At 37.5% G+C, this 22,645-nt stretch overlaps 1 protein-coding gene across 1 annotated transcript; it reads left to right on the top strand.

The window, feature by feature from the left end:
• Window positions 1-1,553: 1,553 nt before the first annotated feature.
• CENPW (centromere protein W) lies at window positions 1,554-9,255 on the top strand. Its single transcript, XM_069010833.1, has 3 exons — window positions 1,554-1,728; window positions 6,521-6,634; window positions 8,287-9,255. The coding sequence occupies exons 1-3, from the start codon at window positions 1,639-1,641 to the stop codon at window positions 8,311-8,313; spliced, it is 231 nt and encodes a 76-aa protein (XP_068866934.1). The 5' UTR covers window positions 1,554-1,638; the 3' UTR covers window positions 8,314-9,255.
• Window positions 9,256-22,645: the final 13,390 nt, after the last annotated feature.

Raw genomic sequence — 22,645 nt, 5'->3', positions numbered from 1 at the left:
ACCCTATGTAGCTCCTGAGTCAGAGCCGTTCGGTTAGCTGAAAAAACCCAAATGTTTACTTGTAGCAGTGTTGCTGAGCCATTAACTGTGATTATTATTTAACTGTACAAAAACGTTCTGCATGTTAGTGTGCTTACTCTTTCACAGAAAAAAATGTTAAGACCCTGACTTTAAGATCAACATCGCTGTTGACGATTAATGCCAAGTGACAGTCAAAACTGAAAGAACAAAGCATCATTTTCAAATATCTGACGGAGTATGAAGAACTGGCAAATCTTAAATTCTCTCTTGCTGTCAGATATCATAGTTCTATCTGGACTACATTTTGTGTATATTGTAAAATTAACTAAAATACTAAATCATACAGACTTAAGAACATACTTCAATAAAACTGATTCATATCTGGGTGCTGATACTTTTGAACATATTAAGACAATATATTTATCTTACCAACATTTAAATTTGCAAGTGTCCCATAGGCCAAAAAAACCAAAAAAGCTAGAAAATATGCTGAAAAACCCCAAACCTCAGTATGAAATCCTGACCCCTTCTCCAACGAAGTACACACCGTCCAAATACACTGAGAATGCCAAGCTACAGGGGCCCCTCTGTGGGGAAACCTGTATTTCAGTCAGCAGCATCCGTCAGCTAAAGGAGAAGTGCAGGGACAGATGCAGGAGGAAGGATGACACGTGAAGTGGTGGCCGATTTCAGAACCAGTGTGTGTTTCTGCGTACAATTAAGTCAATGCCATACGTGTACTAAAGCAGGATTTTGTCCCGATTTACGCGCAAAACACAACTATCACTCTAGGCTCATTTAAGTGCAAGATTATGGCGCTAATTAGGCTCCTGGTCCTGCAATCCTGTCCCATCTCCCAGCAGGGTCACACAATGAAAGGGGCACAAGCGTGCTGTACATCTCCCTCGGCTTCTGCGGCAAGCAGTAACACCACGCTTGGTCGACAATCGCCACCTTAAAACCCACAGCCCGAGGCTCGCCTAGGCAGCGCCGTGCCGCTGCCTCTCACCGGCGCCGCGCTCCCGGCGCTTCGGGAAACCCCCGCGTGCGGCAGCGGCCTCGCCCGAGGGCTCGGCAGCGGCCGTCGGGGAACCGCCTGCTCCGGTTCCCGTCCTTTTCCTTAAAAAGGCCTGGGGGGAGGTTTGGGTGACTCGCTACAGCCAGGCCTAAAGCCAGCTCTCGGTTCGCCCGCAAGGGAAGCGGACCGACACGGAGGGGCTCGGGAAGGGAACGGCCGTGGCGGTGTCCACCGGGACCCGCCCGTCCCTCGAGCACCTGCTCGGGCAGCGCCTTTCCCCGCTCGTGCGCCACATCGGCGGCGGGGCGGGGCCGGCGGGACGCTTTCCCCGCAGCCTCCCGGCGGCCCAAGACACGCGGCCGCAGCTCCTCGGCGCGGCTCCCCGGGAAGCGCCGGCCGCCCGCACCGCGCGGCGGGGAGGGGCGCGAGGGGCGGGGCGGGCGCGGCGCGGGGGCGGTGCCGCGCGCGGCCGTTGGGAAGTTGCGTCACGGCGGGCGCGCGCGGCTGCGCGAGGGCGGCGGATTCGAACGGCGCAGGGAGCGGAGGGCGGCGCGCGGCGGGAGCGCGGGAGGAGGGAGAGGAAGGCAAGCAGGAGGAGGATGAAGCGCACGGCGCCCCGCAGCACTTTGCGGAAAATAATAAAGAAGCACAAGCCGCAGTTACGCCTGGCGGCGAACGCCGACCTGCTGGTGAGGAAGGAGCGGGGTGGGGGAGAGGCGAGGCTGCGGCTGCCCCGGGGAGTCCGGGAGCGCTCCTGCCTTTGGCCATGGCGGCAGCTGCAGCTGTGCTGGTGCCCCGGGGACAGCCGGCCCCAAACAGGGACGCTTCCTCCCTAAATGTTCTGAACTGTGCGCACTGGAGCACTTTGGGTGTGACGGGATGTCAGAGTTACTGCTAATAGTGCTTCTCCAGGGACCCACAGGCAGAGGGGAGGCAAAGGTTGGGGAGACATCGACGATCGGTCTGTCTAAGAAAATACGGCTAAGCAGAGATTGCCGCGCTCCGCTTCGCTGGTGTAGGTATTGTAGGTCTTTGGCAGTGAACTTGGGGATTCAGGGACGGGTTGATGCATGGCTCTTGCGTCACTCCATGTACACACTGATGTTCTAAAAGTTTGGTGTAGACACACCGACAAATAGCAGTTTGGATTATGTGGCTGCTGGATGCAGATGTTTGTGTAGATCAGTTCGGGTGTGCAGGTAGACAGCTGAGCTGTGATCAATGAGTTTCTAAGCTGCTATGCCATCTTGAATGCTCATATGTTTTTAGAAGGCCATCTAAGTAGTCTCTGCCCCAAACTGTGGGATAAAAAGACTTGTTAGTAATTCAATAAGGTGTTGGGGTCCTGTTCGTAGTTTAAAAACGCCTGCCGAAAAGGTGGGGATAAAAGAGCCAAGTTTGTAAAAATTGAGGCCAGCAAAGCTGAATTGCTTCTCACCTGCTCTAAGGGATTTGCTGCACAGGTAGAGTTTGTCTCACCAAGAAATTATTTGACTACAGCAAGGAAACCTGACCTCAGGAGAGCTTGTGGTAGTTGCTGTATTGAAAAAAAAAAAAGTGCATAAAAAAGATGCTCTTTGAAGTAATGTCCTCCTGTTTACAAATGCATGTGGCTCTCAGAGCATTAAAGCATTAGCACATGCTCTATACTAGTATGGTCCCTGACTTGAATTGTAAGTCCACGTTTCGTATGTGTATAAAAGTTCTTGCAGCATCTTGAACGTTGGCATCTGCATATATGAAGCTAAATGTGAACGTAAAAAATTAAAATAAATATGAGATTAAAATGAATGAATATGGTAATTACATGAGAGTATTTAGATTTGAATGTAAACATGAAATATTTTTCTAATGGACCTAATAAAAATAGGATCTCTTCCTAATGTTTTTGCTACCTTTGGATTTTTTTTATGGACTAAGGACCTGGCCCCTTGCTACTCATGCTCAGACCTACTCAAAGCTTACTCAGTGGAAGGCAGTAGTCAACTAATCAAACTCACACAATCACATTTTTTTTTTTTTGTAATCCTTGGTAACAGTTGGTCTGTGTTTCTAGGGTAATGAAAATTTGGCTTCAAAGTAGGGTGGCTGTCTGAAAAGGGGTAAGTGGGACATCCCTCCAAATCTTGGCCTTTGGCTCCCATCTCCTCCTGGTCCTGGCACTAAAGTTCTCTCAGCTGCCAAGACAGTCAGTGAATTGAACTGACTAAAACTTATAAACAACAACAATCAGGTCTAGTTTAAAATATGGCTATGCAAATGTTCATTGCAACACAAAGGATGGGATCAGAATAAATTTTAATAATGTGATAGAAACTTAGATTATCTCTTCTGCTGATGTCAAATTACACAGCCTTTTATATTACAAGGCTTGGCTTTTTTATTTTACCTTTAAACAGGAATGTCCAGGTGTGGTGGTTGTCCATGATGTTCTTCAACTAGGCACATGTCTAACACCCCTGTAGCTCTTTATTTTTATGGCTAAATAATCAATACAGCTGAAATTATACCTCTTTTAGGAAAAAGAAAAAGGATTGGTGAGTTTATTGTATAGTAAGACAAGTAACAAATCTCGAGATTATGTTTTCTAGTACCTTTTCTATTCTCTGCAAACCCTGTAAGAGTGATTAGATTGCATACTTCAGAAATTTATACAGTAGCTGTCTTAACAAGATGGAGCCATATACATTTCGAGCAGAGAGCTTATATCTTCTCAAGGGAAGTATGAGAAAAGTGCTAGTTCAGTTTCTGGGCTATCTTCCAGAATGATCCATGCCTTATGTTTGAATATACTGCAGTATGTGCCCATTCCAGTAAGGTGGTCTGCCTGCCTTAGGAGAAAATCAGATTGCTTTCTTTTTTCCCCTGACCCTCAGTGATTATTGTCACTCGATAAACCAATGTCTTCTTACACGATAGTAACTAACAAGTTTGAAAGCCATAAGAATTCAGATAATTTTGTTAAATACTTGAATGAGGTTTCTTCTTCACTTTTGATCAAGTCTCTTCTTGAAATCTGAAGCTTTGTCAGAGACTGTTTCCTAAGTGTTAACATCTATCTCTTTGCATAGTGTAGCTATCAAATTTCGTCAGCCTTTCTCAGGAAGCTGTTTGTTTTTGTTTCTGTTTTTTTGAAGGAGTACGATAATATCTTTGGGTGAAGAGATGCAAATAGTGTTTCAGGTTTTTTCAAGGCTCTTTTCAAAAATAAGAGGTAAAGATTTTAGTACTGAGGCTCAGATATTCCGTCAATGGTCAGAGAAGAAAATATGCAAGCTCTGTTCTAGCTTGTAATTATAGAAGAAAAGCAGGGTCTCAGCTGCCTCTTTCATGTTAGAAGGGTACGTGTGTTTCCGTTGCAGGAAAAGCTTAAAGTACTGCAGTGAATGGCCTCTTTTAAATATGTTATCACCATAGAATGATTAATAAGTGTATGTTGAAGGTGAAATATTAGTCTAAAGAATTGTTTTTGAGTTATGGCAGTAAAACAAAATTACAGCGGTTGTCCCTGCTATTCCTTAGTTCTTTGGAACAGGTGTGTGGAAATTGCTGTGTAAAGAGTATTAGGAATTTTTTACATATGTTCTTAAAATTTTGCAGCCTTTCTTTTCTGGAAAGTAAACATTTTGTTTTGTTAGGTGAATTTCATGAGTCGTTAGTTCAAAACTGTTTTTAAATTTTATGCAGAAGGACAATAAGTTAATATGTAGTAAAGCAATGTCTTTAAACAAATACGGTATTGCTTAGCTACTTGTATATAAATAACTGTCCTATTCATGGTATTCGGTCATTCTGCCTTTCGCCAGCCTTTCTCAATTGCCTTGAATCACCTGGAATATTTATTAGCCTGTGTGCTCTGTTGTGGAATGTTCCAGTTTTAGTTATGTGACTGTTTAAATCTATTGGAATACAGGGGAAGCTTTTCCACATGCAGCAATTCATTTTGAAAGTAGGAATATAAAGGTACAGTGATTCTGAGAGGAGATGCAGTTTTTAAAGGCAATTTTAAAATTAACACTTTTGCCTTTAGGTATCTCAGAAGAAGGACGTGCAAGTATAGAAGCTTTTTTTCCACCTCTCACTTCTCTTCCAGGTTGTTTCCAGAAATCTAATCTCCGTGTTGATAAGTTTAATAATGAGAGTTCTAATGTTGAACATTATTTTAGTGCCACTGCTTGATTCTCTTGGAGTTGATTTCTGTGTGAGTAACTAAAGACTGGTTCTAAAGCGGCTTTTATATTTTGTGAAATAAATCTGCAAGAACATCTGCTTTTTGTGTAGTAAATGCTTCCAAATGATGTCAAATATTATGTAAATTTATCTATTGCACTCTGGCTTCATTTAGTTCAGGATATTTAAAAAAACCACCTAAACTGCTTGTCATATGAACAGAGTTCATGTGACAGGAGCATGCCTTGTAACAGGTTTCTTATGCTGCAAACCCGCTGCCAAAGTATTTCCTGTAAACTCTTAATTTGTAATTTTCCGTGTTATATTTTTCCAGGCTTTGCAGATAAGGTATGGCAGAATAAATACGTCACCTTATTCATACAAGTAAAATTTTCATATACTTCAGTAATATTTTTCCGAGCTCTTGATTGAAAAAGTATTTTTGTACATTTTACATAGGAGAGGTGATGTTGTTTGAAAGTTTAGTTTACAAAAGGTGCAGTTATCAATTTTGCTGGTTGGACTATTAAAATAGTTCACATAATGTCTGTATAATGGTAGAGGTTTGTATTATAGGTCCCCGATTAATTACTACACAAAGGTGCTATTAGCTGGCAGTTTTAGTCCAAGCTGGAGCAGTTCTTTCCTTGCCTGCTGCAATTTTTTCCTGCCTCTGTATTAGCAGAACAGCATTCCGTATGGAACAGAATACTGCCCAACCAGTTCTTTTACTGTAAAAAGGCTAAGTGATGAGCTGGGAAAAATTGGATGGAACCTCCTGACACTGGAGAACTCCAGGTTCTGGAGAAATTAATGTCAATGTCCCTTTACACTGGAGAGGGGCAGAAGTCCTTGAACTTGTCTGTAGTCCATTTGGCGATTAGGCAGGGATGAATTTGCTGTTCATAAAAGTCTGGCTGTTGTAGTTACTGAAAACTGACTACATTTACTTGTAAGCAAAAAGACTTCTAATTCTCTGATATTTATATTTACATTTTATTATTAAAAACTGCTAATAAAAATCAGATTGATTGCTCTCAGATCAGTTGTGGTTTGTGTGATCATTTCTAAAACACTTCTACAATTTAAGTATACTAAATTTAAACTCTATTTACAAGAGTCTTGTAGGAAGGGAATGTCTTGGAAATTCACTGAGACTTGAACCAAGTGACACATATTTTTTCTGAGAACACCTTTAAGGAATTTGGAAGCAGTCTAATGCAGATTCTCTGTTGCAAACAATGAACCTCTAAAAAACCAAACTCTGTTTAAGCAGTTTGAATAATTTTTTTTTTCTTCTTCATTTTAAAGGTTCATTTGAACTTCTTACTTTTTCTCCACCGGCTAGCAGAAGAAGCCAGGACAAATGCTTTTGAGAATAAAAGTAAAATAATTAAACCCGAGCACACGATATCTGCAGCAAAGGTATTAAAACACTTTTCATATTTTTCTTTTTTGTATAATGTAAAATGTATTATGACAGCATATACAAAAAATTTCTGTGTTAAAGTTGATTTTTGATTTGTAATCCAAAACCTGTAGACATGTAGTATTCTTTAGTTCATCATTGGCAAAATTCACTGTTACCAAGACAACTAGTTAACTCTCCTTGCCCTATTAAATATAACCCAATTTTTCTTGATTATTCCCTGTTTAAAGTCATAATTTCAATATATGGGTAAGTCTACAAAACGGTCTACCAGCAAGGCTTCATGGCTTGAAAGGCAGTGCAGAGTTGGAGGATCTTTATTTCAGGTGATACTACGTCGAGGAAGCAAGCTGCCTTAACTTCAGTGATATAAGTGAAGCTTTATGGAGCAAGTGCAAAATACTTCAGAGAGATTCAAATACCTTTCTGACACCTTCAGTTCTTACCTGCTTAGTCTGAAATAAGTTTGTAGTGGATTCTTGCAGCACTGTGTGGATACTTCTTGAACAAACAGATACTTTTGTGTGATGTATTTGGCAAGGAAAGAACTGAGGGAGAATTAGACTGTGGATTGTTATACGTGTAGTTCAGCATAACAAAAGTTGTTGTGTTCCTTCTGTGAAGAAGGAATTTGCTGCATTGCAGAGCATGGTGAGTTTTGTGCACATGCAAAAGAAGGGAAAGAGGAAGGTGTTATGCAGCTTTGTCTGCCTAGAAAGAATTAGTGTCAAAATATGACTGAAATCCTTTTGTATTCTGTAGCTCATTTCACTCCCTAGGATATGTCTGCTTTACCTTGGTGTCATGAAGGAATTCAGTCTCTTTAATTTATCACTTTAACCACCTTCTCCTGCTGAGCAAATTGGGAGGACAAAACTTGGTGTTACCTGATATTTTGGTCCTATGGCTTCTGTTTATCTTCACTATTTTTTTTTCCTTCTGCTGAAAGGTTTAGTTTGATACTTTTCTATTACTATAGTGACAGAAACATACAGGATATATAGGGTAGCCAAGTGAATGTTGCAGTTGGACTTGTACACGTAGTTTCTTTTTAACTGCAATCTTAACACTATTTGAACATTTTTGTGCTCCATTTATTTTTTAAAGATGAGATGAAAGGAAAAACTGCCTTTATTTTAATAATTTTAACACTTAAACAGTCCCACTTGGGCCTTGAATTTCATTTTTCGATTTAAACTCCAAACCAAAAAATGTCCTTCCAAAGGTCTGTGCACTCTTGATATAGAAAGAAATCAGGCATTGCAAACAAAAATTGAGCGTAATAGCTGTGTTATTGCAAGCCTTATTTTGTCTAGGCCCAACAGGGTAAGAACTTCAAGGAATCTACTGATGGCTCAACAGCACTATTGCCATTTCTCAGCATTAATTTTCAAAATAAGTCTTTTATTTTACAGAATTCTTGCTTATGAGTGTTCTTGCTTAAAAACAAACAAACAAAAACCTCAAATGTGAAATCTGTATGCTTTTGCTTTATTTCTAGTATTTTCCCTAGAATATTACCCTTGGCAACTCAGCTCTTGGAAACATACTGGCCAGGTGAACCTTTGGTCTGAGCAGCGTAGTTTTGAATCTCTTTCTGCTGCCTGAATTGTATTGATAAATATACTTTTTTTTTCTTTCTTTGCAGGTTATTTTAAAGAAAAGCAGAGGCTAGAAAACAGACCACTGGAACTTTAAAGCACATTTTTCAATATTTTCTAACTAACTTGAGTTATACTGTGAGCCAGCTTTAGCACTTGTGGAACGATGTAGTTTTGTTGACATCTGTCTCCTGACTGACTATCTTTATGTTTCTTAAAAAAAAAAAAAATTAAAAATCTTAGAATGTATATTTTCATACACTTCATGCATAATTTAAAAATGTGTGTGTCAGTTGGCATTTAAGACTTCTGATGTACCTTATTTCATAATGATGGAGGAATGCTTGTACCATAGATACTCTTTGGGCACAATGTGGCATTTATTATTAAAAGTGTGAAACTCCTTAAGGGGTAGTAAAAAAAAAAAAAGCCAAAACCCCACAGGTTTCACTAAATCCAGTATAGATTGTGCAGTTCAGAGCAGATATACTAGCTAAACAAAATTACGGCTTTCAAAACAATCACTGTAGAAACAAGTGTATTAAATACCATTTTATTTATGTCTTGATAATTTTAAAATTACTTTGAAAAGTAGGTTAAAACTTGTTCTGGGGAAAGAATACGTAGTTGGTATTTTGAATCATGGTCTGAACTGTTAAGCTGACCTGTTTGATGTGGTATATGAGACAACTCGGTGGTCTGTAATTCAGTTGGTGTGGACAGATGCACAGTTTATGGAAAAGAAAAGATCTGGCACAGCTGATGTTTTCAAAGTCAGATCTTATAAAAATAACAAAGATAAGTTGGCGTGAGTGTCGAGCTATTTCCTTCCCCCTTCTGAGTGTCATGCTAACTTGTCAGAAGTCTGGAAATGTACATTATATAAAAATGTCTCCTTAAATTAAGATAATATTCTGTTCTTATTCTGTTCCTATTCTGATATTTGTAATCATTTATGGAATACTTTGCTTAATAAATACTAATAAATATTAATAAAGTTATAGGTGAACCTCACAGTTCGAGCTGATGGCACAATTTTGTGGAATATATGGTAGCTGATCCTTGATATGCACAGTGAGCTATTCTTAAAGAATCTTTAAAAGCGTGATGTATTGAGTAGTCTAATTTTGTTTGACACCTTACCAAGTATATTCTAGAAACTCAGCAAAAAAATTGCATTTTAGAAATATTTTTGTAGTCTAAAGAAACTGTAGCAATGTACTTTTAATTTCATATCACGTCCATGTACTTTTTGAAATGCTGTATAACCTTTTAAAACTTATCCTCTTGCAGTATGCAGAAAGGAAGGAAGGGTTACTCTCCTGCTTTACTTGACTCACAGAGCTTAGTGCATTCAGCGTCTTGTAAAGGTTGACTAGATTCTTTATTCTGCATTTTCTTCTCTTACTCCCTTGGAATCCACAAAGAAGGCCAAGAACATACACATATAGAGGATATTTGGACTTAATAATCTGAAGTACATTCTCAGGAATAAGGAAGATCTGACTAGGTGTTTATATTTTTATTTGTAATTACTGTCTTTACATTTTTCTTGCAACACTAGATTTTCCTTAGTTAGAAATGTTTTCTCTTAATTTTCCCTGAAATATTTGCTTACAGTCTTGTATAACCACATACCTTTCCTCATTGTACAATTATAGCTTCTTTTGGAACTTGTTTTGATGTCCACTTTACCTTTTTTGATTTTTCTAGGATTAAGATCCCCTCTGATCTTAGTGGGATATTCTCATTCTCATGTAGTAGATTGATTGTTGATCATCTTCTGTTGGGGGAGGCAAGGAAGGGTTAAAACCAACCACCAGTGTACTTTTAAAATATTTTGTACAGCGGTTTTGGCCTGTATTCATGGTTAAGAAGCTGCCTCTTTTTAATAGGAGAGGGACTTTTGATAGTACATTGTGAATATTTTGTAATATCTGGAGCAGGCAGGTATTAAGAAGACCTGGATAGCTTGGCAGGTATTCAAGATTCTCTCCTAAACTTCAAATAAATACTTATTGAAAATTAATGGGGCCGATGTAGTGGACTTAAGCTTTTAGAAACATAAAATGCTTTTGTGTTTTTCTGTTATCTTCTTGAATGTTCACCATAAGGTTAATTATATTCCTGTTTGGCAGCTCTTCTGTTTTCCTTCATCTATATACCTAGAGCCTCTTCTCTACACAGTATTTCGTACTGGATTTTTAAAATTAAAGCTTACAATAGTATGTCTACCCATGAACACTTACAATTAATATAAACTTGGAGGTTACAGTGATAATTTATTCCTGTTGCCATGTCTCTATTTAATGACAAGGTATCAAAGCATGTAGTTCTATAAAATGTTTTTTTAAACTAGATCTGTGGCAGAAGGCCTAATGAAGTTGTGTTATTAGAATTCCTGTGCTGATTCTTTGCCATTAGGAGGCAAAAGGCAAGGATTTTTGAGGGAAGAGTCACAGTGGCGCTCAACTGTTTTCATGAAACCTTGAGAAATTTATAGTTCTTAAACAACTGACTCAATATTGAATTTCCTCTGGTGATTCAAGAGCTTTTTGGAAGAAGAGGTGCTCTGTCGATACAGTTACAACTCATTTCCTTGGAAAGCAGGATGGATGTCCTAAACAATAAGAGGCTCACTCAGACATCCATTTTTTCTGCTCTCTTCACTTTGCAGCTTTCCCAATGTTCTGTTTCACATCCTACCCTGCCCTTTCACTCTGACCATCAATGAAAGTGAGTAAAATAACGAAGAAACAGAATTTGGTGAAAGTACTTCTGGTGGCCCATGTCTTGGTTTTTGGCTTTTGATGTGTCTAGTGTTAGACCCTGGGCCAGGTTAGTATCATAATTGATTAAGCCACAAAAGAAGAAGGAAAATGTTTATTGATCAGCAGATGACTGAGGGAAGAGAGTGGTGCTGCTGCTATTTTTGTTTCATCTCACTTAAGGAGTGACTGGTGAGTGACTGCTGTTTGCCAGCCTAAGTCTCCTGGTGGGGAGTATGCCCTATTCCAGCTCACACTCACAGCATACATTCATGCATACTGTGCTTTGATTTTGTAGAGCCTGTAAGTTTAATATTTTCTGAGTGGTATATAAATCACCTGATTATTAGATTTAAAACTTCTAAAAAGTCACTGTTTATTTGAATGTAAAGTTGGATCTGTTGTTTTGAGTCAGAAAATCAACACAGGTGCTATAGAGGACATTCATGCTTTGGAGTTTCATTGTGCTTTTATGTGGAGAAGTGAGTGCTGAGAAAGAATCTAACATTTCATAATACAAATAGTATTTTCTGGTTATGGTCATATAGTAAAGGAATAATAAATTCAGAAATATGTATGCTGTAATAGAAAAATTCTTTTTCTAGCCATAAGGTGGGGATAGAGCGAAAACTCTTTTTCCCTGTAGTAACTTTCCATTAGAGAAAGTATTCTGCTTATTCCTACTAAAAAGTATGCTATAGGTTTTGACACTTCCAGATATTTTTTGAAGATTACCAAGACTACACTGCTGATGTATGTAGGGCAATTAATATTAAAAAGAAAAAATGCCAATCACATCAAAAAAAGGATGATCCGTGCTGAGAGGGTGAAAGATAAGCATGACTTTGATGGGTCTTGAAGATATTTCTTTATTCTAAGCTTAATGTTTCAGTATCCTGTAGTTTTATTAGTTAGAGGTCTATGGTTATTTGTACCACATACCCTCATTTTTACAAACGCATATGTTCTATGTGCAGTTTTATGAAGGAAATTCTTGTACAAGACATTGCTTACTTAGCAGCCTTAACTACGAAACAACTCCTATTGGCTGACTTGCTGACTTGGCATTCCATTAGTCTTTATCAGTTTAGAACAACTAATGATAGGGCATGTAACCCCTAAATGCATAGGGTTCTGAGGTGACTTACGAGTATGTATTTAGAGGGCGTGACTTGTATTTCAAATAAAAATGCTGATTACATTAAATCAAAATTCCTTTTTCCAGAGCTGTGACCTATGTGTCAAACTCAAGTTCATTAGAATGTTTCAAAGCAATAGTTGTTTTTCAGTTCAATATGTACCTTATTGTAGATACAAAAATGCTGCTAGCAAGGATTTTCTTGCTATTTTCTAAGTCCATGAGAGACTTTTCTCTCTCACAGAAGAGGTGGCAGGGAATGTAAACAACCCAGACACCTGCAACCTTGAAAAGTCTTGTTTATGGTATAGTAGAAAAATATTTTGACAATAGTTTTAGGATTTTAGCCAATCACCCCCAAGGGGTGGCTGGCCCTTTGTCCAATTAGGCTATGAAGAAAAAAGTCTATAAAAGAGTTTGTAAAATAATTAAATAAATCAATCTTGCTGCACAACTCCTGCCTGCTGGATCTTCTCCTCCTCCTCCTCCCTATGGCTGCGGGACACGGTGCTATACCGTAGGAACCAGGGCTGCGGTAATACCTTATCATATACTAAGTATATGTATTGGCATATAGCTGCCTTCATGTGTTTTAATGGTACTGTAATGCTAATGTAGCTGCTGTGGTAGCTTACTTGAATATGGTAAAAGACCACAGTAGAACAAATTTCTTACATGTTTGAGTAGTTTCTGTTCTGGGCTGAGAAGATACTGACAGCATTTTTGTTGTGCTAAATACAGAATTGCAACTTTTTGACGAAGTTGAAGAGTCTTCCCACCTGACAGTTCATGGTTCTGCAGACACAATCAGTTGGAATTCATTCATTTACTGTTTGGTGAACGATGTTGGGGGTTTGTCAGTTTCTTTACAGTCCACATTCATCAAATTTACATGGGCTTTGATACATAATATTCTCCTGTGGGCTGGGTTATTAATGTTACCCTGACCAAACTGCTGAAAGATCTTTTCAGGTCATTTGATACCTGTAAGATCAAGTTTCTTACTGAGAAGGTCACTTTCCTGGGGGAATGATTTCAGGGCATGGAGAACGTGGTGAAGTGTAGAAAAACACCTAAACAGCCCTAAAGTAACTTCTGGTTTAAAAAACCCCAAACGTAGACACAACGTTACTACCTGATAATAACGTGACTGCAGCAGTTAAATAAAAGCAAGAACGCTTCCTCCATCACTGGTTTGCTCTTAACCTTCTGGCATTAGGTCAAGCTCTACAGAAAGAGTCCTATTTTGTTTCCTAAGCATGTAGAAAACACAGAAAGGTATGTTGGCAATTGGAGAAATCCTGAATCAAAATTTATAAAGGGCAAATGCTTCCAAATAGATGCAGTTAGAGTTGGACTAGCTGGAGTTTCCAGTCCATTATATCAGGTTTAAATTGGTGTAATTGTATTGGTGCTGACCTCTAAAATTGACAGCCTAATGTGAATTGTTTTCATTTGTTCAACTTCAGTAGGTAAGTACACACATAGATTATACTACATAAAAAGTTTTAATGAATTGTTGCAAATTTTATAAATAACCCAGATAAAGGAAAACATTTAAGTAACAGGTAAACTAGTTTTTAAAATTCTTTGCATATCTGAAATCTTAGTACAAGAAAACCTCTAGTCATAGCTGTTCAAGCTGTTATTCACATAGTAAAAGCTAAAGTTACCAAAGTGATGGTGGGTTACACTTAAATGTTTAAATTCTTTAGTTGATTTTTGCTCATCAGAGGAAATTATGTGTGTATCATGCTGCTTCCAAAATTGGTCAACTGTTTAAATATTACTGATTCCTGAAGATTGGCTAGAATTAAAAGTGAGGTAAAAAAAAGTAATTAAAAAAAAAGACAGGTAGCAGTCAAGAAAAGGGAAGGATAAGCATGTGACATAGTTAAGGTTGGCCAGATAATAATTTCTTCTGTTTCTGTAGTTTCACCATTTGTGTTTCATGTTGAAGTTTAACAAGTGAAGTGTGGGTTCTGGGCTCACACACTTTCCACATTTAAAGGATTGGGTCTTGGTAATGGAAGGCAGTAGCTTTCATGTAGTTTAAGTAACAATATTCTAAAACTTTTTCTAGTAAAGATACGGGATATCTTACTAAATTGCCACCAGAATTCCACACAGTAATTAATTTTGATGATACTTTGCCTGTAGCCTATTTTAGAAGTTTTTCCCACAAGTTCATATGGAATAAACCTTGAAAATTCAGATCAGAAGTGGACAAAACTTTGTATTCCTTTGTCTTTTGTTTTGCTTGTTACCCTTTCCATTTCTGGGTAAGACTGCAGAGCCACACTGAAAGTTTATTTTAGGGCAGTGACAACATTTAAAAGTCCAGTACTGCCAAAAGGATGGATTAACTTTCAATCCTTTTTGAAGGCACGTTAGTATTCACAGAATGAATCACATTGTGGGTAAAGTTGGAAGGGACCACAGTGGGTCATTTGCTCCAGCCTCCCTGCTTCAGCAGGGTCATCCTAGAGCACATGGCACAGGATTGTGTCCTGATGGTTCTTGAACATCTCCAGTGAGGGAGATTCCACAACCCCTCTGGGCAATCTGTTCCAGTGTGTGGTCACCTGCAGTGACCTGCACAGATATTTCTGTATACATGTAGCAGGAACACACACATTGTGGGACTGTGCAAGCAGATCCATGGTTTAATGATGCGTGTTGTTGACTGCAATTTTTGAAGTTACGTCTCAACGAAAGACGGAATAGCTTACTGCCTTGAGAAGCTGTTAATTGTACTGTAGGTTTGAACCTGTGAACACATTTTATTAATGTTATTGTTCATGCCACTGCACCTTCTGTTGAACTTTTCTTATTTGCTAAACATCTAGCTGTCAGTGCAGCTATGGCCAAGAGTTGGAGGAATATGCAGTATTAAAAACACAGGACAAGTGCAAGCACAGCAGTTTTACTTTGGCTTATTATTTTCATGAACCTAGCATCTTTTGCAAGGTTTTCCTGGAAATAAAAAGGAAACACCTTTCCAAATCATCTTTACTTGGGTAGAATGTATACTTAATTACACTGAACTTCTCCAAAACAAACGCTCATGTATTGAACTGAATTGTACCTTGGATGTTTCTGCTAATGTGTTTTTTTCTTTCTTCTTGCTTGCCCACTTACACTCAAAAGAGAGGATGGGATAAGCTGCATACTCCTTTCTTCTAAGGAAGACTCTTAAAATGGCTCTCTTTTTTCCCCTGAAGCTCCTGGTGAAGCAGGAAGCCATGTATCTTTAAATCGATGGCTTAGAAATTACCAAGAATGTATTGTTTTGTGTCTACTATCTGTAGTTTAAAACATTTTTTCTGATGTGTAAAGTCTTCCTCTGTACATACTAAATATTATGCATATAAATTTTAAATCTCTGTAAAGCTTGGGTTTTTTCAGTTCAGAAATTCTAGCTATTTTCTAATACATAAGACCCAGATGGAACTTAGCCTTGGGGCTCTTTTATTCTCTGAAGAACCCATCAATGTAAAATATCGGGCTACTCTCTCTTTGAGAATGGAGAGGATTTTTATAGATTATTTTACATTTATGTCCATTTGGTTTTGTTTTTATTTGTTTTGATGGTTTTTGTTTGTTTTCTTTGGGTTGTTTTTTTTTTTTTTTGCTAACTACATGGGCTGCTAGATTAAAGGTTTTTTTGCTAAATATTTGATATCATATTTCTTTATTCAAGCATGAAAATTCAATTATGACTCACCTCCCAGTGGAGTCCTCCAGTTTCCATAACATTCCTAATATTCTTGATTTTGAAGACTAAGCAGAGTTTCTTCCCAGTATTTTCTGTTTCTCTTTTTCCAACCCCTAAGTTCAATGCTAAAGAGAAGGAGAGGAGAGGATGGTTGTGGTGCTGCAGAGCATTTGTACTGGAACATAAGCAATAATGCCAACAAGTAGCAGGCTTTAAACTGAGAAAAGCATAGGTGAAGGAAATGCTCTATCTTCCTTACCAAACTTGCATGATCCTTTAGGGAGACAATTGGGATGCTGTTGCCTTTGCTTAAAACTTGTGCAAATATTCCCCCCTCCTTCAAATAAAGCTCTTTTTTTGCCCTCCTTATTAGCAATAAAGAAGAAAGCTCCAATGTAAATATAAACAATTTATTATATACTGTGTTAATTATTGATTGAAAACTGGTGTGTTTAATTTTTAAAATATTTTTTCTCTGAGGAATATATACTCTTTTGAGAAAACTTCTAAAAATTAAAGGCCAAATGTTAAAAGCTGTACCAAAACTCGGACTTTATAAATTGTACTAATACCTTTGTTAAAAAAATAGCAATATGAAGTTATAGCACAAATGAGCAAGCTACTCCTGATCGTAAAGAAACACCTTTGAAATACCAGCTTTTTCATGTTTTCTCTTGCAAATTCCATGTAAAATGACGATGTGTAGATTATGTGTAGTATTTTTTAAAGCTTAGTAAGTTTAACTCATCTGCATCCCTCTTGAAAAGAAATGTGGACCATGTTTGAGACATAATTTGTGTAACAAAATATCTTTATTTCTGAGTTAATTTAATTTTTACATGCTTGTCTTACAGAGGAAGTCTACTTTTAATAAAAGTCATGTGTTTAGAGCCGTAATTTTTGCATTCAACATAAATTATTTTTATGTTGTTGCTGTTTGATGTGAAGTCTATATTTTCTATGAGTAAACTTAGCAGTTACAGTATGGATCTCATCTTCGTACATCAGTACCACCATGTTACTAATCACTACATTGAAAATGCATCTTTAGAAGTTAATATAATGTTTTGAGCAAAACAATGAGTGTAGTTGCAATACAAGATACACTGTCAATCCTTTTTACCTAGGCTTCTTGTATTCTCCTTGTAAACTCAAAGAAAAAGACGTTTTCCTCTGTTCTTGTAGTGTCCCTTTTAAATGGAGCCTATCACCACATGAAACACTTCCCTGACCTTTAGCATTGTCAGAACATGAAACAGAGGAGGAGGATATCCTATGGTGTATAGTACATTAAGGGGATTACTTCATCAGCATGAAAAGTCCATAACTAATCTACACCAGAGACATGTAAGCTCTTTGAGCAGAACATTCTTGAGAGCATAAAGAAACACATCAAAACATTTTCTCTGAGAGTTGTTCAGCATGTAAGTGGAGCAGTCAGCATGGGAATGAATTGCAGTGTCAAATTTGTGCTCTGTTTACAGTGTTTTCTATTCATAAATCTACCAAGTTCCCAAATTTCCAGGCTGAGGCAGGACTGATAAAACACTTCTTCTTATGGAAAATTGAATTCAGGGCAACGTTGTTCCTGGTATTTTCCTTCCAGTAAGAATTCAGTGTTCTCCCTACCTTGTCAACATGGCAGGAGGTAACCGATTAAGAGGAAAGCATTCTTTTTCCTCAAACTTCCTAAATTGATTTGAAACTGTACCTTTACAGTAGTTTAACGTATTATTTCTCCAGTCTTGCTGAGCTTGTATGGAGCCAGCAGAGAAATGAATCATGATGATTCAAATTCTAGCACTAGGTAAATAAGGTGCAGTTCTTCCCATCCACAACCTGCAATCCTATAACTGCTGCTGTGATGGATTTGCTGTAGCTTACAGCATTTGTACTATCTTAATACATGATTTTCTGTGTATTTTTTTTCCCCTAACACAATGATCAGTGATAAATCTGAAAAATTGACCAAAACCTGTAAATACAGTTTTCTAGCAATAAAGAGCTCATGCAAATGAGTCAACCTAAAATTTGATTAGCCATGCTTAAATCTTTCAAATAATGTGGTTTCTAAATCATTGGGTTTGGGAACCCTGTTGCAAATCTGCATGAATCCTTCTTTGAAAGTATTCCTTAGTATTAAGAGAAAAAAGAATCCAACACTGAATCTATGGAGACGTGCCAAAAATTGTTTAAATTACTCTTATTAGGTAACAATGGTCTACTATTCAAACATGCTAGAATTGTTGGCTCATCTACATTGCAATATATTCCTTAAGTTTCAGAAGAGCAAGATAACAGAAGGCATCCTAAGCAACTAAAAAGTAGTTTTTATCCCATTTTCATATTTTTCAATTTCAGGTATCTTTTTCAGTTTATCTGCTGAGGAATTAGATTTTGTTACCCTATAAGACTGTCTTGTGCGCTGATAGATCAAATTTTGTAGCGTCTCTGAAATTCTCATTATTAACCATCTTTTTAAATGATGTTTCTTTTCAACACCAAGTTTTCTTATTTAAAACAACTTTTCAGCTTGCAGTAGTCTAAAACATTGCTGAGCAAATAATTCACAAAATATTTCTTCTTTATCATGAACTACTGATATATAATTCAGTTTCTTCAAGTATATTTACCATTCAGAATTGTGGAATATTCTGTTGAATATTCTGGGGGACCTTGCTTGAGCCTGGAGGTTGTACCTCCAATTGTCCCTTCCAATCTTACCCATTCTGTGATTCTGTGATTTTTGGTAAGTCTTGGTTTTTAGCTCACTGAGCAGCTGTCTGTTTTTGCTTTGAAAGGCAAGTCTGTAATCAGCCAGTTAGTTTGCCATGTTTCTTCATCCTAGTTGAACATATGTAATAATTCTTAGCTGGAAGCTTACAGAAGACAGATGTAAATATGCCTTTCAGTAAACACTTTCTGAAGTGTGCTTAAATCCATATTCCTGATGATAAACTTCATTTCATTGACTTGGAAAAAGCTAAGCTAAAAAGTATGTCTCTTCTTAAAAATCCGAATTAATCCTTGTGGAAAATATTTCACAGTAGTTGATTGGTTTTAGCTGCAGAGAAGTATAAGTGTAGTAAATAATAGAGCCTTGTTGAAGTCCAAATACTTTTTTTGGTTATTGTTGAAGTTAAATAACGTATCTGTACAGAACATAAGTAGCAGATGAGAGATTTGACCAAAAGCATTGGGAAAAACCCTTCCCCTTGCAGAAAGTCCAGGAAGAACAGATGTAACCTCCAATATAAGCAGTTCTAAGAACTGAAGCCTTTTGATCTGAACGAAAACCAGCTACTAAAAATTTGCAGACAATAACTTCTTTACATTACTATGTCCTCAGTTATGATTTAGAGAGGCAATTCATTTTCTCTGTTTATCTGTTATCTACTCTGCAATAGGATCCAAATCTTAGTTCAACTGAGGTAAATAACAGAAATTTTTAACATTGAAGAGATCAGCATTAAAAAAAATGCAGAATTGTATATCTTGTTTCCAGTAATAAGAGCCATTCTTGTTACTATCTTTAAGCATTAGAGTTTCTTAGGGGCACAGCTGGGTGGGCATTGCAGTTGCTGAAGGGACATTATCAATTAGTGAGATGGAGAATTTTTAGGTGAACCTTTTGAAATTTCCATAATTTTTACTTTTTAGGATTTTTGACTTTTTTTTTTTTTTTTAAATTGTTAGCATTTTTATTTTTTTTACTGTCTGTCTGTAGACACATTATGGGTCAAATTTTACCTGTTTGGATTGGTGTAAAATCAAAGCCATACAGTGATCTACACTGCTGAAAATGGAAGCAAGGTTTTTCCCCAATACTTTTGACTGCTTGGTCTTGCTCTGAAGCTGCTAATTGTGATATTCAATGTTAACTAAGTAACAGCATCTGCCCTCCTGCTAAATTGAGGGTTTTGAATGCTCAGCTTCCACACTAGCACATATTTTTGGCAAGTATATACCTTTACCGCAAAGTTGTTGCTATTATGGGATTGTTTTAATCATATGCTGAAACTCCTTTTCTTAAATGCACTTTTAATTCTTTCTTTGTTTGTTTTTATTGTTTGCATAAGAACACCACATGCTAATTCACCACATGATGTGTACACACAGTCCAAATATCACAAAGTCAGTTCCAAGGTCCAGACATTTACCAGTCTCCCTTTCATAAAGCATATAATGGCAAAATCCTTAGTCCAAGTCAAGTCAACCAGAACTTTGGAGTATCTTCAGAGTAAAATACGCTTCAGAACAGCTGCAGGAATCTTGATATATAACCCACAGTGGGGTGGACATAACGGTCTAATACTGAAAATATACTTTATAATTTACACATGATGACAAGATAAAAGTTTTTATAAGAACTTCTTCAAAAGAAGAAGGAGTAAGAAAACAACTAAAAATAAATAGAAACACTTTCCTGTTCTAAGCCCACATTGGGTACAGCCATGATGGCAGCCAACACCTTTTTGGCACAGAGCCCTGACAGTTGCCTCATCCCAAATTCAGAGACACAAAACTCAACTCCTCTTCTGGATCTTTTCCAACCAGTTTGCTTTCCTGCAAGAGGCTGGTAGAAGGAGAACATATAATGCTTTTTCTCTTGCTTCCTGCTTGTTAATAAATTGGAAATTAAATAGTCTACAAACATACACTTATTTTGTGGATTCCATCAAAATGCATAAATCATTAAATGTTTCATACCAATTATTTTGTCTCAGATCACACAGTTCTCTTATGTAAAGAAAAATAAATACATTTTAATTACTTATTTTATTTTATGAAGGTGTATCACAAGCCATATAAAATCAGCTATTTATTATCAAGAGGAGAAAACGTTTTTGGAATTTCCTAGGATCTTATATAGCCAATTTTGCAGCAGCATACATCTTTGATTTGCCAAGGGCTCAGTGCATAACATTTTCAACTTGTTTGGTCTCAGTGTGTCCCAGAATAATAACCCTTAATTCAGTAAAATTTCAAGAGCAAAGTATTTAGAGAATTGTTCCTACCAAGAAACAATGCTGAAGAGTTCTTCTAGGACAGAATTTAAAAATACATAAATATTGTAACCTGCACATGAGATAAAGTGAAATTTCTTGAGTGCACACATACATGCTGACATATATGTGTGGGTACTCTTCTACAATAAGAGTCAGCCCATTGAATGTCAGTCCTGGCAAGACCCAGCCTCAGATCCTAGTCCTGTGTTTTCTTTCTCATAGCTGAGAACTGTAAACATCTTCTGAACTAAAAAAAGAGCAAGATTGCAAATGCAGAATATTGAGTTCAAAAACAGAACACAGAGTCCCGAAGACTCTCTGCTGTACACAACAAGGTGAAAGATATTTGATCTGTTTCTCTAGTTCACTCAGGTCCTTGTATGTCACTCCATGAACAAAAAGAATTAAATCCTGGTCATGGGGACAACCAGATTTGCACCATCTGGTTTTACTTTCCCACATTAAAGGTCCTAGCACAGGATGAGGTATGAGCTGCTCTTGCTGTAGTTATTCTTGTCTGCTGAATGATGTTTTGAGCCTATTGACATCCAGAATATGGTGGAACAATTTCAAAACTTCCCTACCTACCCCAGAAATATTAGGCTGGACAGTCTCCATAGGTGCCCTTTCCTTCTTCACTTATTTCAGAAGTGAAGCAGTAGAGATTTTGTCTACTTCCTCGCCAAAAAAGTCTTGATCTATTTTATTTGGATTTTCTAAATTTTGATCTGTGATGACTGACCATTTGCAAGGAGTAAAGTGCTCCTCCATGTTATTATTTGATATTATTAAGGAAATCTGGCATGTGTCCAAGTCAGAATCATTAGAAACTCTGTGGAAAGGATGACTGACTTTACACTGACTCCCATACTTCCAGCTTTTCATCTCCTGATACAAGTAAATTTTTTGAGTGCCAGAAGATTTTGCAGTCATTGGTAGTGAGCACAACATCTTCATTTTGCCAGGATATGTTACTTGGATATGTTACTTTGAATTGAATCATAATTAAAGCAAGATACGATCTAGACCAAAGGATTTCTCATCCTTCCTCTGTGGAATATGACTTAATTGTGGTAGCTGTGGGGGAGCACAGTTGCTGTTTTGAAGCCAAGAAAGGAAAAGCTAACTGGTTTCAATAAGAGGTGCTGGAAACTGTCTTGTGTTCAGATACATACAGGTGAATTCTATTTTAAGTTGCCTCTATTAAATATAGTTGCATGCTGTTCACATTCTGTTTCATTGTATATCCAGAATATCTGGAGAAATCTTAGGATTCTGTAGAGATGAACTGACTAAAGCAGTATTTCTTTATTTCCTATCAGACCTGTTTTTACCAGATTGCTATACTGAATGTACTAGGTTTCAATCATATGTTAAATCTTAGGTTAGTTCATTTGGAGGATCTTGCTGTTCAATGTTTCATATTAAAACCTGGTTCTCTGAATGTTTATGTTACAGAGGGTTTGTTCTTTTTCTTTCACTTTCCAGATATTACAAATGCTAAGAATATTGTGTGTTTTGACAAGACATATGAGGAGCTTGTCCTACATGTATTGAGAGACTAGGTTAAAAGGCCAGTCCTTTTGAGTCTTAGCTCCTAAAAGAGTGAATTGTGTAAGCCAGCTTTTGGTTACATTAGGTGGAATTTTCCCAAACACGGCATTTTAAAGATGGGTCTAGACTACAGTTGTTTAAGTAAAATATGCATGGTGTACAGAGAAGAAATAGTGGGAGGCTGGTCTAGACATAGCAAAACATTAATTACAATGGAGT

The sequence above is a fragment of the Aphelocoma coerulescens genome, chromosome 3 (assembly GCF_041296385.1).
Source record: "Aphelocoma coerulescens isolate FSJ_1873_10779 chromosome 3, UR_Acoe_1.0, whole genome shotgun sequence".
NCBI lineage: Eukaryota > Metazoa > Chordata > Aves > Passeriformes > Corvidae > Aphelocoma > Aphelocoma coerulescens.
The sequence above is the reverse complement of the archived record's forward strand: the minus strand, read 5'-3'. Positions and strand labels throughout refer to the sequence as shown.